The sequence below is a fragment of the Eumetopias jubatus genome, unplaced genomic scaffold, assembly GCF_037043125.1.
Source record: "Eumetopias jubatus isolate StellerSeaLion01/CBP00866 unplaced genomic scaffold, mEumJub1_p1.0 scaffold_8, whole genome shotgun sequence".
In the NCBI taxonomy this organism is placed as follows: domain Eukaryota; kingdom Metazoa; phylum Chordata; class Mammalia; order Carnivora; family Otariidae; genus Eumetopias; species Eumetopias jubatus.
This window is the reverse complement of record NW_028274814.1, coordinates 18163245-18180758: the sequence shown is the minus strand read 5'-3', so window position 1 is coordinate 18180758 and position 17514 is coordinate 18163245. Positions and strand designations below refer to the sequence as shown.

At 41.1% G+C, this 17514-nt stretch overlaps 1 protein-coding gene across 2 annotated transcripts in view; it reads left to right on the top strand.

The window, feature by feature from the left end:
* The first annotated feature begins 391 nt into the window (after nucleotides 1–391).
* The window catches only part of CACNB2 (calcium voltage-gated channel auxiliary subunit beta 2), a 123805-nt gene continuing 106682 nt past the window's right edge, over nucleotides 392–17514 (top strand). For both annotated transcript variants that reach the window (XM_088025794.1, XM_028114180.2), the window contains exons 1-2: nucleotides 392–460; nucleotides 1273–1392. In XM_088025794.1, the coding sequence (XP_087881920.1) occupies nucleotides 392–460; nucleotides 1273–1392 (189 nt within the window). The remainder of the gene's footprint in view (nucleotides 461–1272; nucleotides 1393–17514) is intronic.

The window sequence follows — 17514 nt, the reverse complement described above, 5'->3', positions numbered from 1 at the left end:
TTTTTTTTTTTTTAAAGGTTCTCTTACAACTAATTTCCTGTAACAATCCCAGAGCAGAGAAGAGAATATTTAGAGTGATGAGATGCATCAAGTTTAGAACGAGTTGATGCCTGTCTTTGAATGCACTTGAAGTGTTCTTTATTTTTTAAAGCAATATAAGGCATTCGAGTGTTTTCTATCTCCCCGACCCCCGGAAGGGGAAAATAAGAATCTCCTTGGATCGGAGTCCTCCGGGGTAGGGCGTGAAAGCCCCGGGGGCAGGAAGGGACGGAGAAGAGGGGCTTGCCCAGAGCATGGATAGGAAAGGAGCCGGGGCGCTCCAGGGCTCAGCGCGCACTGAGGATCTGTGCCCGGGGCTGCAGCTGCGGATGAGAAAGGCGCTGTCTGGCTAATGAAGGCCACCTGGATCAGGCTTCTGAAAAGAGCCAAGGGAGGAAGGCTGAAGAATTCGGATATCTGTGTAAGCTCAGGGGCTTTCGTCTGGGGGAGACGCTATCTTGTCGCTGCTTCTGCTGTCCTTACAGTGAGTGCTCGCAGGGGCTCCCGTGATTTAGTAATATGATCCTGATGGCAAGAGAGGGAGCGAGGGAGAGTCCTATAATTTTCTGAGCTCCTTTTCCGATGTTGTGATTTATTGCCAGAGCAGCTATCCCGGGCAGGTGTTTGCTTTAGGCAGCTTTTATTAAACGTCGATTTACAAAGCTATGGAAAAATGTGTTGCTTAAGGATCAAGTGAAGCTGGCTACTGTTGTCTTACAGTTTTGTCGGTGAAGGTATCAGGTGAATGGAAAGGTACAAAAGGATGCTTAAGGTTAAAACGGGAGTCATGGTAGAGAATTCAAGTTTATAACTCGTTAGACTTTCTTTTATGTTGTTTTTTAGTAGACGTATCTTCTTATCCTGTTGTAAATACTTGCTTTAGCATGTCGTCTGTTCTTGAAGGCATCCTTGAAACCCCTCTGTGCCCTTCAGCCGGGCACTGCACCACGGAGCTGGTTTAATTATAAAGGAACTTGCTCTGGCTTCCAGAAAGGATAGTCATTGGAGCATAAGCCTTGGGAAGGAATGGTCCCTTGGTAGGCACAACCATCCTAGGGAGTGGTCTGCGAAGGAGAGCACGATGTTTCTAGATGGCTTGCCCTGAAATGGATTATTTTCTCTTTTCAGGAATTTATAGCAGAATCTAGGAAGCAAACTGCAGTGTCAATGAGACTTTTCCAATGCAAACATCATAGATGGAATCTCTTTTAAAATGCAAATTTTTCTCTCAAGGGTTCGGCAGACTCCTACACCAGCCGTCCATCCGATTCAGATGTTTCTTTGGAGGAAGATCGGGAGGCAGTGCGCAGAGAAGCAGAGCGACAGGCCCAGGCCCAGTTGGAAAAGGCAAAGGTAAAACCATTTCTCCTCTGCCAACCTCTTTCTTTGCCAGTCGTTCTGGGTCTGTGATGGGCCACCTGTGGAAGTTTCTTTTAAAACGTATGTTTGGTCTCACAGTATTTCATTGTCTGATTTTAAACAGGTGCAAGAAATGGAGTGTATTTGATTTCCTTGATAGAAAAAGGAAGTGTATATAAGAGTGGTCTTGGCTTTTATGTTGTTTTATAATCCAACTGACTCATTTCTGTGGGTGGATAGTTTATTTAGACACCGAAAAGGATCCCCCAATATACAAAGGGGAAAAATCTGCTTCTAATAACAGAATGATTTCACTTCATTTCTCCAGTCAACCATTTCTCTGCTTGGAAAAATAACTTTCTTCAAGGTAATGTGTATTTTCTTAGGCCTGAACAATCTTTCCCCCAAATTTTACTCCATAGGTGTTTTATAGTAGTATTTTCTTACATTGAAAAAATGGATTGCATTATGCTTCTCAAAAATAAAGCAATTAAAGATTTTATCAGATAAAATGTTCCTTCCTCAAACATGTTCTTCATCGTATAATGAAGTGTGTATATATGGATGGGGGACTGGAAATCAGATATAAAATCTGTAAGTACAGTATTTAGCCAAGATGGTGGTTCATTTCACTAATTGTAACAATGTGAATTCTTTTTCCCATGCAGTCATTCGAATGGCAGCTATTTCTAAAAGTGTAGATTGTTGTTCAAGTTTACGGTATCTTGGTGTGTGTGATCTGGGTAACTTTGAAATGAACCCATTTCACGTGGTTGGTGGTTTTCTTTTGGAAAAAAAAATTATTGCTTTGGAGAAAGAATAAGTACTGTGTTGATCTTGCTTAAAAAAAAAAAAAAAAGGCAAAAAAACCAAGGATGGCATTAGGCACTCTTGCTGGCTGCTTCATCTCTGAGATGAGTAAAATCTCTGCGTTGCTATGGGAATTGTGGCTTGGAGATTCTGGCTTGAATGCATGGAAGGCCCTTATGTAATATTCATGGCCCCTACACAGTTGCCATAGTAGTTTACAGAGGAATGGCTAGGAGGCCTTGACTTTTAAAAAAAAGCAGTCTTTGCATACATCAAAACAGTGTTCTCACCTCAGCAGGCAGGGAAGTCATTTCCAGACCTGACACCATCTTGACTGCAAGACAGCCGTAAACAGCGGGAGCAAGGAACTGATAAGGCAAGGTGTGGCCCGGTTGCCATCAACTAATCTGCTCGACCAGGCTTCACCCATTTAAAACCTGATGAGACACTGTGGATGAAGCTGGAGGACATTATGCTCGGTGAAATAAGCCAATCACAGAGGGATGAATTCCACTTCGAGGAAGCATCCAAAGCAGTCACACTCCTAGAAGCAGAGAGGGGAATGTTGGTTGCCAGGGGCTGGGAGGAGGAGGAAATGGGGAGTTGCTAATCAACAGGCAGAAAGTTGCAGTTATGCAAGATGAATAAATCCGAGAAATCTGTTGTGCGACATTGTGCCTAGAGTTAACACTACTATGCACTTCATATGTTAAAAGGGTAGATCGCTTGTGAAATGTTCTTACACAATAAAAAAAATATAAAATTAAGTAATGGAGAAGATTAAACAACAGATGTATGACTAGTGAAGTTCATGGCCACAAGTGTGCAGGGTGGCTAATATATTTCGAGATTGAGAATCTGAATTCTTCTATATTTTTGCACCAGGGTGCAAAGAAGAGTCTGGAAAAAATGAAATAACAGTCTGTGTTCCAGAAATAAGAGTGTTTTATTTGCACTAATTTATTCATGTGATTTTCACATACCAAAATTAACCAGTTTCTCAGATTCATATCACATGATCATACAACCCACTGTCTTAGAGGTTTGGTTTTCAAAGTCTTTAGTTATCTGATTGGGGAGTTTTTTGTCCATAACTGTATGTTGTAAGTCCTCGATTAAGTGATGCAACTGTGTAGAAATTTTAAATATCTTTTAACCAGTGTGGACCAAAATCCTGTTTCCTGAATCAAACCAGGTTCATGTTACTTGTCATACAGACTAAAAAGTTTATCATTACAAATAATGTAGAAGATGAAAGAAAAACGAAGAGAATTTAAAACAAAGGCAAAACAATAGAAATGTTTCCTCTGTTTAATGAAAATGGTTAATTTACATCCATTTTTCTTCCTTAAAATTAGGTTGGTATCTTTTTTTTAAAAAAGATATATCTATTTATTTTAGAGAAAGCATGAGCAGGAGGGGCAGAGGAAGAGGAAGAGGGAAAAAGGATCTCAAGCCGACTCAGGGCTCGATCTCACGACCCTGAGATCCTGACCTAGGCTGAAACCAAGAGTCGGATGCTTGACGGACTGTGCCACCCAGGCACCCCATTAGGTCCATATCTTAAACCTTTGATGTATTCAAATGAGTTACACTAGGATAGGTGAGAATTTGAGTGTCTTCTGAAAGACCATGGAAGGACTCGGATTTAAGTGTACTTTATGTGAACTCATGGCTTGGTAGGTCTGGTTTATTAATTCCAGGACCCCTGAAGAAGGAATGCAAAAGAGGGATTGGAGATGGCTTTCTCATTAGCCTATTTTTTTTTTTTTTTTTTTTTTTTTTTTTTAAGATTTTATGCTTGGGGCGCCCTGAGTGGCTTAATCGGTTAAGCGCCTGCTTTCAGCTCAGGCCATGATCCCAGGGTCCTGGAATTGAGTCCTGCATCGGGCTCCCTGCTCAACTGGAAGCCTGCTTCTCTATCTCCCTGCCACTCTGCCTACTTGTGCTCTCTCTCTCTCTGTCAAATAAATAAAATCTTAAAAAAAAAAAAAAAGATCTTAAGTAATCTCCACACCCAGTGTGGGCTTTGAACTCACCACCCCGAGATCAGGAGTCTTTTGCTCTTCCGACAGCCAGCCAGGCGCCCCTCATTAGCTTATATTCTCTCTTTGCCTTCCACCGTGCTTTTGTGTCAGTACGACTTTGTGGGCCCTATTTTAAAACGAAGCTTTTAAAGTTTAAAAATCTATGAATTCATCGTTTAATTTTAGATCGTTGAAAACACCTTGCACGACCATCTTGGGAGCATCAGAAGTTTTCCGCGTTTCTGTTATAGCCATCCTAGATAGCATCCCTCCAGCAGGAAGGCTTCCTCAGTAGGTGGTGTGTCTCCCTGCCCCCCACAGATCACGTGCAGTAAGATCACTGGGCGAATGCCTGGGAGAAACCTCAGTGGTGCTTTCAGAACCTGGCCCTCTTTAAATATGAACTACGTTATCCATTAATTGTCCTCAAGAACAGGTCTGTGAAATAAGGTGATTGGCAAGGAGTGAGACTAGAGACGCTGCCTTTTGAAATTAAGTGACCTACAAAAGGTTCTATAACCAGGCACCCTGTGCTTCCAGTAAAAGCCAGTACCTTTTACTCGCACTTTGTTATGGTTTCTCTTAAACTGGTAAACTCTACAGTGAACAAATTATGTATGTATTTTCAGGCAAAGAAAAATCAGCTGACCTGACTTTTTTTTTAAACTTGTTTTCATCCAAAATGAACGTTTTGTTCCTTTTCAGTTTTGCCATCCTTTGCAAATCTTGCCTTCTTTAAGCTCTTTGATTTTTGCCTTCAAGACAAGGAATACATGGATTTAATTTATTCCCATAACGATCTTTTTTAAAAGCCTGCTTTAATGAGGTATAATTCACGCGTTTAAAGTATACAATTCGGTAGGTTTTGGTATATTCACAGAGGTGTGCAACCATCCTTACGATCAACTTTAGAACATTTTCATTGCCCCTTAAAGAAATCCCGCGTTCTGAGATAGAACTCACTCCTCTTTCTTCCCAACCCCCTCAGGCCTAGGCAGCCACTCCAGCTTTCTGTCTCTAGATCTCGCATATAAACGGAATCCTGCAGTGGGTGGTCTCTTGTGACTGGTTACCTTCACTTAGTGATGTTTTCAGTGTTCATGAGCTGCAGTTTATGTCAGCACCTCAGTCCTTTTTATTGCCCAATAACATTCCATTTATTTATATATGTATATATCACATTTTATTTATCCATTAACATTCGGTGGACATCTGGGTTGTTTCCACTTTGGGCTATTGTGCATAATGCTGTGATGAACATTCACGTACAAGTTTTTGCATGAACGTAAGTTTCCATTTCTCGCACGTGTACATCTAGGAGTGAAATTGCTGGGTCATCGGACCCATTTTTTTTTTTTTTTTCTTTTTTTAAATGAAGGAATACCGTTTTTCTTTTCGCTCTTACTCCCCGGAACTGATCCCTTCTGCTCTATGTGCAGAGACTCTGAGTTAGGAAGTCCGGATGTAGAAGGGATCGGAGCAGATATGAAGTAGGCTCAGTGCAGTATTCTTAGTAGAATGGATTACCGTGAAGTTTTAAATCCACCGTTCTCTCATCAGTGAATATCTCCTTGGTAAAGAAATTATATTAGGCACAGTTGGTGAGTACACGGGCTACAAGGCCAGCCTGCAGAAAGCTTCTACTGTTCGTTTAGGGAGAAAAGTCTTGGCCTTAAATCATGCTGATAGGTGGAGTAGAAGTACCATACGGGAGTCAGGGGCATCGGGGTGGGAAGACTGCCCCCTATTGGCGGAAACAGAAAGTCCTTCCAGCATGGACATGGAGTTTAGCGGATAAATAGAAAGCGGCCAGTGGCCTAATAAGGAATGTAAGCGAATACCAACATAAGGAAATGGTTGGCAGCAAGAAAACATGGAACCTCCTAGAGAAGTTTTTTTTTTTTTGAGATCTTGCCAACTTGAAAATGTCTTAATTCTAGCCTCACATTTAATTCATAGTTTGGCTAGGTATAATATTCAGGTATGATGAATACTTTTCTTTGGAACTTTTTAAAGATGTTATTTTGTTGTTTTTGCCTTCCAACACTTGATATGCTCACCAATGTCATTGGGGTTTTGCGGGTTTTGGTTTTTAATTTTCTGCAGTATGTCAAGGACTGCTCTGCCTTCGGTATTTTGAAATTTTGCCTTGGTGTGGCTCTCATTTTTTGTGCCCAGATTTTATGAACATTCATTGTGAAGGGCCCGTCAGTTCAGTTCTGAAAAAGTGACCGATTTTTATTTTGATCATTTTCCCCACTGTATGTTCTTTTTCTGGTTCTCTAGTTTGATTAGAGCTTTCTTCGGATTTTTTCTGTGTCTAGTCTTTCTCCACTTATCTTCAAACCCATCCATTGAAATTTTTATATTTGAAAATTTCTGATTCCCAAGAGTTTTCTTCTCCTCTCCCCTTTTACAACTTCACTGTTCTTCTTCTGTGGCTGTAATAGTCTCTCTTACATCCCATGAGCTATTCATTTTAATTTTCCTGTACTGTCACTGTTCTTCAAACTTTTAAAATTTGGTATTACGTTTACATACTGGAGACTTTCTTCAAAGATGTGCTTTTTGGCTGTCTACAATGTCTTGCTCTTAATTATGTATAAGGCCCACTGGAAGCTCTAAGTCCAATGGCAAAGCTTCTTAGCTGCTGGTCTTTTATAGGTGGATTTGGGGGGGGGGGCATGTCTTTCCTCTTGTCTGGTTCATGTTCTCAGGCTAGAGTCTCCAGCCTCCTGGTACTTTATGTTCTCACTCTTTCTATTCTGTTAATTTCCACTGTTACTTTCTATAGTCTACCTTTTTGTCGACTCTTCTCTCATTTCCTGTTCTTTTTGTCTGTGGGTTTATAGTTTCTCAAAAAAAAAAAAATTTTTTAGGAAGAAGTATATGTTCAGTTGACCATGTTTTCTTCCCCCATATTCATCAGTAAACATATTGTATAGAAAAGAGAAAACGTGTTTCTCCTATTGTCCTTGTCCATAAAAGCCTTAGACATTGGGAGAATCTGACCCAATTAGAAATATTCCCTGAACCAGCCTTTTCAGAAGAAAGAAAAAACATGAATATGTATATTCACCTTCAGCCTGAAGATGACCTTTTAATTCCAAAAGTGTTAAAACATGTTTTTAGAAAACGTGTCTGATTGAGTAAATTCTGTGGGAGGTAGGAGAGAAGCGTATGTATATGCCTATATTACATACTCTCTTAAACCTACCAGAGAGACTATTAGAATCAGAGAACATGTGGCAAATATTAAACAAGAAGGCTGTTCATAGGAAAACACTATGTTTAATTGGTGAAAATCCAGCAGAGCGCACTCATCACAGAAAACACAAATACAGTAGACATTCTTAGGACGATATTTTAGGCTACAATTATTTTCCCCTCACCGATCTCAATGCTGTCTTTTAATTTTTGCATGGAAAAATTGTCAACTCTCCTTGGCTCATAGCAATTACCTTCAGAATAGAAGTAGAAGACTGGCTAAATAGGTCTAATCTCCAGTAGCCTGGGTTAATTTAAATACACATTGGCTTAGATTGCCTTTTTTTCCTACCTGTAAGAAATCAAAAACTTGTGCATGTGACTGGGTAGGGATAGCCCTGAATGCTGGTGCTGGAATCCTGCTCATCTCACGTGGTAGGTGACAATAATGGTAATAACAGTAATGACAGCATCTATTGCGGGATCTCTGTTCATGATAGACACTTGGAAAGGCAGAAAAGGAAAATGCAAAGCTGTGTATCTTAGAGCATTTTGAAGTACTTTTGAGCAGTTATGACCATGAAGTACATACAGCATCGGATTGGTGCCTGGACTGTCTTGGACATCAGAAAAATCCTCCTTTGTTCTCTCTGCCAGCTTTTGCCACAGAACAAACTGCTCTCCTCACCTTGAAGTCCCCACCATTTTTCCTCAGGGCCCCATTCTCCTGTGTATCACTGGCCAGTTGGCAGGTTGCCTGGTGACCGGGTGATCTGGGATGGCCTCCCGCAGGTGTGCAGTTGGCAACTGTCAGCTTAGGGGGCTCCTTCTCCTCTTCTAGGTGGTCTCTCATCCCTCAGCAGGACGGTTGGCTCGTTCTCATGCTGGTTTCAGGGCTACAAGCACCTGAGCGAGCACAAGCCCCAGGGGGATTATTCGAGTCCCTTCTGTGTCCTGTGTGCTGAGGCCCCATTGGTGACAGCATGCCACGTGGCTAAGCCCAGAGTCCATGTGCGAGGGGATGACCCCAGGACCTGGATTCTGCTGGCAAATGGTTGCAGCCTTTTTCTGCAGAGTCTGCCATCTTTTACTCCCTTCCCCTTTTGGAAAAAGAGCTACCTCCTTACCTTCTAAAAGAAACACCTGTCTTCCTTCCCACCCCATCGTTCCCTTCCTGTTAGTGCCAACCTTCCTTAACACCAGGTTCCGCCCCCCTGTTTCCAGTTCTTCATTTCTTCCCCACCTCTCTGAAACTCATTTCTGTCTGTCTCTACTGATAGTGACTGAACATCTCCAGGGACCTTCTAGTGAAGCCAGTTGAGCTTTCATCAAGTGTTCCCTTGACATCTCTGTAAGCCTCACCTTGTTTTTATTCCCTACCACATCCGCTTCCTGGCTACAACACAAGCCTATTTCTACTATCTCTCTGGCTCCTTTTCCATCTCCTTTGCTGCTGCTTTTATGGAAGTCCATCCAGCCACGTGCTCAATGCTCAGACCTTGACCTTGTGGCTTTCACTGCTTTAGGCATGCCATTGCTTTTCAGACTGATGGGTTCCTCAGGAGCTGCTGCAGAGGCAGAGGGGAGCCCAGCAGGTTGTGTTGTGTGCATTCTTAATGGATTTGGCCAAAGCAGCTTCCTCCATTCGTCTGACATACTGGGACTCCCGTGTATGTTTTATTTTGGATATAGAGCTTCACCTCCACACTGAGTTTTATTATTATTATATTTTGATTTATTTATTTATTTTAGAGAGAAAGCACATAGGAGAATGAGGGGTGGCTGAGGAGCAGAGGGAGAAAGAGAAAATGCTGAAGCAGAATCCCCGATGGGCGTGGAGCCCTATGCAACGTGCAGTGCTCGCCGTGAGGCTCAATCCCAGGACTCTGACATCATGACCTGAGCCGAAATCAATAGTTGACTGCTAAACCAACTGAGCCACCCAGGCGCCCCTGCACAAGGATTTTTTTCAACCACTGCTCTCTTTCCCTTTACGGTCTTGCACTTGCCACGTCTTCCACGTTTCATCTGCAGCACTGCCCCAACCTCTGTCCCTAGTGTTCATAATGTCACATCATCTTCTTTGTGGCATCCCTATCAGTTCTGCCCCCCCCCACATTTAAAATTGAGCTCCCCATTTTTTCTTTCAATCCCTTCTCTGCATTTTCTGACTTCTGTCAAGGTTAACATCATCCTCCTAAATTAGTCCAAGGGTTGGCAATTTTTTTTTCTGTAAAGGGTCAGATAGGATGTATTTTAGGTGCCTCAAGTCTTGTGGTCTCTGTCACTGCCTCAGAATGCCGGGAAATCTGGATTCAGATTCCACCTCTGCCGTGGACGGGCTGCTTGACTGTTCGGTAAGCTAGGTGTGAAGTTCAGTTGTAGTTGCGTGAGCTGGTGCATGTCAAGCTCAGGGTTCCCAGTCGGAACAACTGGTACCCATGGTTCCTGCCATCAAGTTCAGTGTCCACTGGGGAGTCTGTATTAGTTACAAAACCACTCTTTCTGTTTCTCTTTAATGAACACTATACACCTTTTGGTGACTGTCGTATTCAGGTTACTCATTTCTAACTCAGTGGTGAGTGCTGTCTGGCCGATCGGTAGGTCCAGTGGCTGCATGGGGAGGGATGGACGTTCACTCCGTCACATGATCTTTACAGCAGCTCACTATATCAGGTCAGATGGCATCCCATCCAACCCATGACCCAAGCCCATGTCCTGTCTCCTGATCTAGACCTTGAGCCCCTTGAGAGTAAAGATGTTCTTTGTGCTTCTTCTCACTGTACAGATTCCTGCCTTCATTATCAAGAGTGAGCTAACATGCCCTCTTGCTCTTTTCACGTCTTCTCTTCTAACACCTGAGTATTTTAGAGATAAAATTACATATCGGACTGTATGTCTTTGTGGTTCTCTTTATCTTGGCAATCTATAAGAGTTACATGTTTTAAAGAGAGCCTGATACTCTATCTAATTCAACACTCTTAGAGTTTATGGTTTTATTCACGAAGTTCTAGAGGGCTGAAGTTTGCCCATGTTTATTACAACTACACTCTTGTGCAAGAACCCTTATAAGGACTGTTAACATAATACAGACTTCTGGCTATTTCAGGGCCATAAATGGATTGGGAAGGATTATTACAAGCTTTGCAGTTCAAGCTTTTCTTTTTTTCTCCTTAGCTGTAACTGAACATCTTTGTTGTATCATTATAAACAGTTATAAATAGACAATTTTTCTCCTTTTTCTTTGCCTGATTTGAATGGGGAACACACAAAGACCTTTACAGGCCACTTAAAGTCTTCCTCTCTCTACTCTTGAGTTTGGTCCCAACAGCTAAATGAAAGATGATGGAAACTGTGAAACAGTAGAATTTATTCAATTCGTGAACATTTGATGAGTGGTTATGCTGTTGAGCTAGGAGCTAGAAGAAGGAAAATCAAAGATGCGTTAGATGTGGTTTCTCCCTCAAGAAACCCATGGTGTAATGATGCCAGACGTGTGTCACGAGAGTGATGTGTTAAGTGTTAAACTAGCAGCAGTGTGAGCCAGGTGCTGTGAGGGTGGTGAGCAGGTGACCCTCAGTTCTGGTGGGGACTAGGCGGGGCGGGCTGGAAGACACAAAGGGGGGGCAGTTGGGATTATAGATGCCTCCATTGTTATGTGACTGTCTCTTTGGAGGCAGAACCTTTGTTAACCCGCAGCATGCATTTCTAAGGTTTGCAGGATTGATTGCTAACCTAGGGGTCCAACAAAGGCTGTTGTTATTTTGGTTTAATTTAGTTTAAATCCTGCTTAATTCCAGTTTACCTTGAACTAACCACACTAACGGATTTTTTTTTTTTTTACCCTCTTCACCATTTTGAAGAGTACAGTTCGTAGTGTTAACTGTGTTCACATTGTTGTATCACAGATCTCTAGAACTTTTTCATCTTGCAAAACTGAGATCTATACCTACTGGACAACAGCTCCTTATCCTCCCTACTCCCAGCCCTTGACAACCACCATTTTACTTTGTTTTCGTGATTTGGGCTACTCTTAGGTACCTCATATAAGTGGAATCCTACAGTATTTGTCCTTTTGTGACTGACTTACTTTACTCAGCATGATGTCCTCAAGGTTCATCCGGGTTGTAGTAGGTGCCAGAATTTGCTTTTTTTTAAGACTTTATAAGATTCCATTGTAGAGATACGCTGTATTTTCTTTATCCATTCATCTGTCAATAGACATTTGGGCTGCTTCCATCTCTTGGCTATTGGGAATAATGCTGTGTTTTGTTGTTGTTGTTTTAATCTTGGATTTTTTTTAATGGTCTTGTTAAGCCATTCTATCAGCAAGTAGTAATTAAAGCTGATGTTGTACAGTGTCTCAGTGCTGAGCTTCCCAGTGTATTTTACTTTGCTTGATCCTTTGCCACTACTGAGTGAGGGAGGGAGGGCAGATAGTTACCCCATTTTATGAATGAGGAAATCGATGTGGATATAGAAGGTTCTTGCCCAAGGTCATTGAACTCTTAAGTGGCAGAATGAGGACAACCTAGGCTTTTGGTAGGATTCTCTTACATTCTTTCACCTCATCAGTGAGCACCTCTTAGAAAGATGTAAACCAAGAACGCACTAATGTTGCCTTTGTGTAATGTTCTGGAGGTATTAAAGGACTAACGCATATTTTTTTCTTTAATGACGGAAGCAAAAAAAAAAAAAGGCAACCATTACAACAGTCTTAAAAATAAAAACGGCACCTGTGCTTTTTTCTTTTTTCCTTTTTTTTGCTGTTGAGTTAGCACAATTGGAGTTCACAAACAAAATATTCATCTTTATTCCCACATTAAGTTTTGCTTATGGTCCTTATGCCACTGATTTGGAATGAGTACAGTTTTAAGAGAGGAACTTTCAGGATGTATGTGTGTACTCTTTATTCTTGGTTCAATGGAATGTGCTTGAAAATATTTAAATAGGATCTTCCTATAGAGAAATGGGAAAATAAGCAAATATCTAGGAAATAACATTGTAAGAAGGATGTTAAACAGTTTAAGTAGGCCAAGGGAGAAAAGATTGAACTTACAATGAAACTATTTGAAAAGAGCTTTCAAAAGTGTCGTCCTGTTCCTACCAAAAACCAACCAAACAAAAACAAAACCAGGAATGATCTAAAAATCATAGCCAAAAATGTAAAATTAAGTGTTATAATTGACTAGAGAGAGTTGAGAATATGTTGTCAAGAAAGACTAGGAAACTGCCTCAGTGATGGTTTAAAAGAAATTTTTGTGGCTTAAGAAAGTGTTGTCTTTCTAAAAACTAAACCCTTAGGGGTGCCTGGCTGGCTCAGTGGGTAGAACATCCAACTCTTGATCTCAGGGTCCTGAATTTGAGCTCCCTGGTGGATGTAAAGACAACTTATAAAAAAAGGAAGTAAGATTTAAAAAAACAACTAAACCCTGTCTTTGGGAAGGGAGATGAAGGGCATTACAATTAACTGTCAATTATTTATGTTCTACTGCTTACCTGCTAGTAGTTTTTTCTACTGACACTTGCAAGAATGCCCATTGCTTTAAAAAAGAAAAAAAAAAAAAAAGCGGGGGTTGGGGGGGTTGGTTCTTGAGGATTTGAGGCTAACACCATGCTTCCCTACTCTCTCAGCACCAGGTCAGGAAGAGTATTTGGCAGGAGCTGGGCAAAAATGTAGGCAGTCAAGTCTTCTAGACTTTGATGCTTTCTGGTTCTAGACTTTGATGCTTTCTGGTTCCATTCCCTGGATCTTAAACAATTGAACTCTCCCTTTTGTCTTCTTAAAGGAACTTAGTCATCCTTGAATGAATTCATTACTGGACCAGTTTTAATCTTATGTCGGAGTCTGCCTACATTCCTTACAGATGAAAGTCGCGTTACAAGTTTGTTTACAGGGCAACACAGCATCACACATTTGTCCAGAGTTAAAGCCGATCTTTGGCATATGCCACTTGCTGAATGGTGTGAGTTGAAGTAGTCTGAAGCATGTAATAGGTCCCCTAATGATGCACACAATGAGTATAGAAATCATTTGAATAGGTGATGATGTTCACATGCTAAATTACTGCATTATTCATATAACGTGCACGCATTTGGTCACCTCCCTTGTGGTGAGCATGATGCTAGAAGATAGGAAATCAGTAAGTCTTGCTCCCTGATCTCTAGGAACTCCATCTAAGAGGACATTTAAATGTACCATATCACCTTATTCATCTCCTCCCTTTGAAATGAGAGAGGGAAATTGGGAGCAGACTGGGGGTCAGGTTTCACAGCTCCCACATGCACTAAGGTTTATGAACTGCCATATATTTTGTGCCCATTTGACCACATGCCTCAGAGGTGGCATTTCAGATGTGGCAGGGGTGTCCGCATCCTCTTACCCAAGCAACTGAAAGTCCGCTAAAGGGAGATAGCCCAACCTTAAATATTTTATATAAACTTAACACATTAATAAATGTATACCCTGGCACTCCTCTTTTGCTACAAAACCAAGGCGTGTTCTTTGAGGAATCTAATGGATGTTTCGTTGGTACCCATACAACCTTCTCCAGTATGGTGTACTTTGACATTCGAGTTTGACTCTATCCAAAGGGATTTGGGTTCCAGAAAATACGAGAAGAAATGAAAAGGATTAATTTAAAACCTAGTTCTTACTTACACCTTAAAATGATACTCAAAATTTCTCCTATCTTGGTTTTACAAAACATGACCCATTTGTTTCTAGTCTTACACATTTTGCCAAATGTCCTGGTAAAATAAAAAGGCAAGATTTGGGGTAAAATGTAGCATCTTTATAATGAAAGAGGAGTTTGAGTGATGTTTCTTTTTTCCTAAAAGTGTGTATGTATATAAAATGTTTTGATCTTAATAAAGGTCAGTCAACTCTTATTAAACTCAAGCCCAAAAAAAACTATGAATTCGAGTTTAAAAACAAATGAACAGGGTACCTTATAATCTTGACCCTTGAAATAATTTTTTCTACTTCCCTGAAATATGTAGGCTGTTTCCTTGGCTGAAAAATGTTCATTGTAACATCACCAATATGGAATTCTTTTTTAAAAGATTGTTTATTTTTTTCTTAAGTGTTTCTTCATCTTTTCTGGATCACAAATGTCTTTCAATATATGATAAAATCTGTGAGCCTTCTCCAGAGTAGTCCGTTTCCATCCTACAGCTGGGCTTATATTTCCAGGTCTTCGCAGACCCCTGAAATCAATGCATGTATCCTAAAGGTTTACAAAGTACAAGAACCCTTGTTGAAAATCCAGTGCCCCTCCACTTAGAATGGCAGATGCCTCCCGAGCTATGGGACATTACCCGAAGGAAGAGGCATGTTTTCCTTTGCTCTAGAAACTTGAGATTACCACATACATTCATCTTGGAGTTTTCCTTTAGCTATGGTGTTTAGTCTAGTGTGGAACCAGCGGTTGGGCAAATATACAATACTCCAAATACTTTCATGTGCTGTATTGCTGTGAAGGGTGTTCTAGTTTAAACAGTTGTCAGTGGCTAGCCATGTCAGGGTTTTTGTTTTGCTTTCAGATTTTTCAGTGACCTGTATGAAAATGAACAAAACTGAAAGATGCTTTCAAGTTGAGCAGATAGTGAGAGCTAATTTTTCTGTGGTTGGTCCTGGCTGCCTGCCTATGTTGGCTTTTTGGTCTGTGAGCTTCTGAGCTGCTTTATCTTGTGTTAACGCCCATAAAATATAATTTGCATATTTACTCTGTTTATTCTTGCCTGGATTATCTGTTTGATTTGGACACTGATGAGCTGTTTGAGGGGGGCCTGCCTGCAGGTTACAGAACATTAAGGGTGTCTGTTGCCTAATTGTCCTTTTCCCCGAGATGAGACTGAAACCTCCTGCCATTTTTATGGCCTTCTTGGAAAAATAATTGAAATATTACATATTCCCAGCAGCAGGACTTTTTCCTGCCCAGAGGTTTAGGATTCCATTGAGAGGTTCACTATATTCAGTAGCCATGGGCTCTGCTCTGACGTGGCTCATCACTCCGTCCCCCAACCCTCCCTCTCTCCTTGTCACCTCCTGCCCCAAACAACTTGTCCGTGTGTTCGTGCTTCTTACAACGGCCCTTCTTGCCCCGTGGGTTTTGTTTTTCTCCCCAGATATGTAAACTGGGAGCAACTTGAACTAAGATTGTCCTGTTGACATTTACAATTCACCTCCTTTGTGGAAGTGTAACAAGTATTTGTGGAGTGAATGAATCACATGATGCGGGAGTGATAGGGAATGTGTGAATGGAGCTCGAGACCTTTGGATGTAACCACATTTTGCCATCTGCGTCTCGTGACCGAACTATTTTAGGAGGTTCTATCTTGTCCCCACAGTTACGTGTGGCCTTGGAGGGGGGAACCGGGATGTTCGGTTTGTTTCTCCTTCTATTCCGGTGAGTGATATGCAGAATGGCTTTTGGTGACTCTGTGCATTTTTTAGTGAAAAACAAAAATTGAATAGTTTTTGGTGGAGATAACTGAAGAAGTCTTTTCAGAAACTGTTTGGTGGAAGCGGGTCCCCCTCACCAATGCTGCTGTGTAAGGCGAGGGAACATGTTGTAGGAACCACAGCTGAACAGAGGTGGTCTCTGCTGGAAAAAGAGGTGCTCCTCCAGGTGGCCAGATTCCTGACTCACAGCTGCCAAGACTTTCTGTTCTCGGTCATAGGCAAGAGTCCTTTCCAGCCCAGTTTCTGAGGAGCTGTTGTTCTGTTATGTAAAGATGAGTTTTTTTAAGTTGGGGTATCTTTTAGAGAAATTGAGGTCTTTATGTAAAATCCACCTTGTGTGTATTCTGCAAACCCGTTTCCAGAGTTCTTGGTCTTTTTCAGGTCTGATCGCTTTCTTTTTTGGAGTAATTAGTGAAGAAGAGAGAGAGTAATGTAAAGGACTCAAACATAAGTCCTAAAAACGGCTGATGGGTTCCTATGTGTAGACTATCTGATCATTCAGTTTGCTTTTGTTGTTGTTTTTAAATTTGCTTTTGTAACATGGGAACATAGCTGAAGAAAAAACTGATTATATGACTTCATCATCATAGGAAAGAGTTTGTCTTCTTAGGTACTGATGAATATGCTATAATTGAAGACTGATAAGGAACAGTGACATTTTTCTGCAGGTGTTGACTCTAAGTATATTATCATAGAAGTTTATTAAAAAGAGGACGTCACCCTCTCAATTATATTTTCAGGAAGTTAAATACTACTCAAAAAAGATTACAACCTGTGCCCCCACAGTGTTGATTGAAGATCAAGAGCATTGCCGAAGACTGCCCTGTGGTCCTTGACCTTGGCATCCTCCCTATCAGAGATTATTGTTACCCCGAATTTGATGTTTCTCATCTCTCCTTTTTCATTCTATTTTGTCTTAACCATATATGTTTATATTCCATACAAAATACTGCTTTGTTTTTGTGTTTTGAACAATTGTTGAAATGACATCCTATTAAGATCTCTTGTAAATTGCTTTTTTTGCATAACATTACATTTGTTAAATTTATCCACGTTGACTTTTGTCATGGTAATTTGTTACTTTTCCCAATCTATAGTACTGCACCATAGGACACCCACAGTTGATCTGTCCTCCTGACAGTGGACAGTTGAGTTAGTACCTGCAGTCCTGCTGTGGAAATGTTTCTACTTATCTCTTGCTTACACATCTGTAAACATTTCTCTAGGATATGTATAACCAGCAGTGGAATTGTTGGGTCATAAGGTATGTGTGTTTTTGCTTACTGGATAATGGCATCTGGTTTTTAAAATGGTTGTCTTGGGGCCCCTGGGTGGATCAGTCAGTTGGGCATCCAGCTCTTGGTTTCGGCTTAGGACATGACTTCAAGGTCCACTACTTGCATGCTCTCTTTCTCTCTCTCTAAAAAATAAAAATAAAATAAAGTGGTTGTCTTAATTTGTACTCATACCATCATGGGAGGAGAGTTCCCTTTGCTCCATATTCTCCATATCCTTGACACCGTCAGACTTGAATTTTCGGGGGGCCAGTGTAGCAGGTGCAGAATTTAAAATCTCATTGTGATGCAATTTGTATTTCCGTGATTA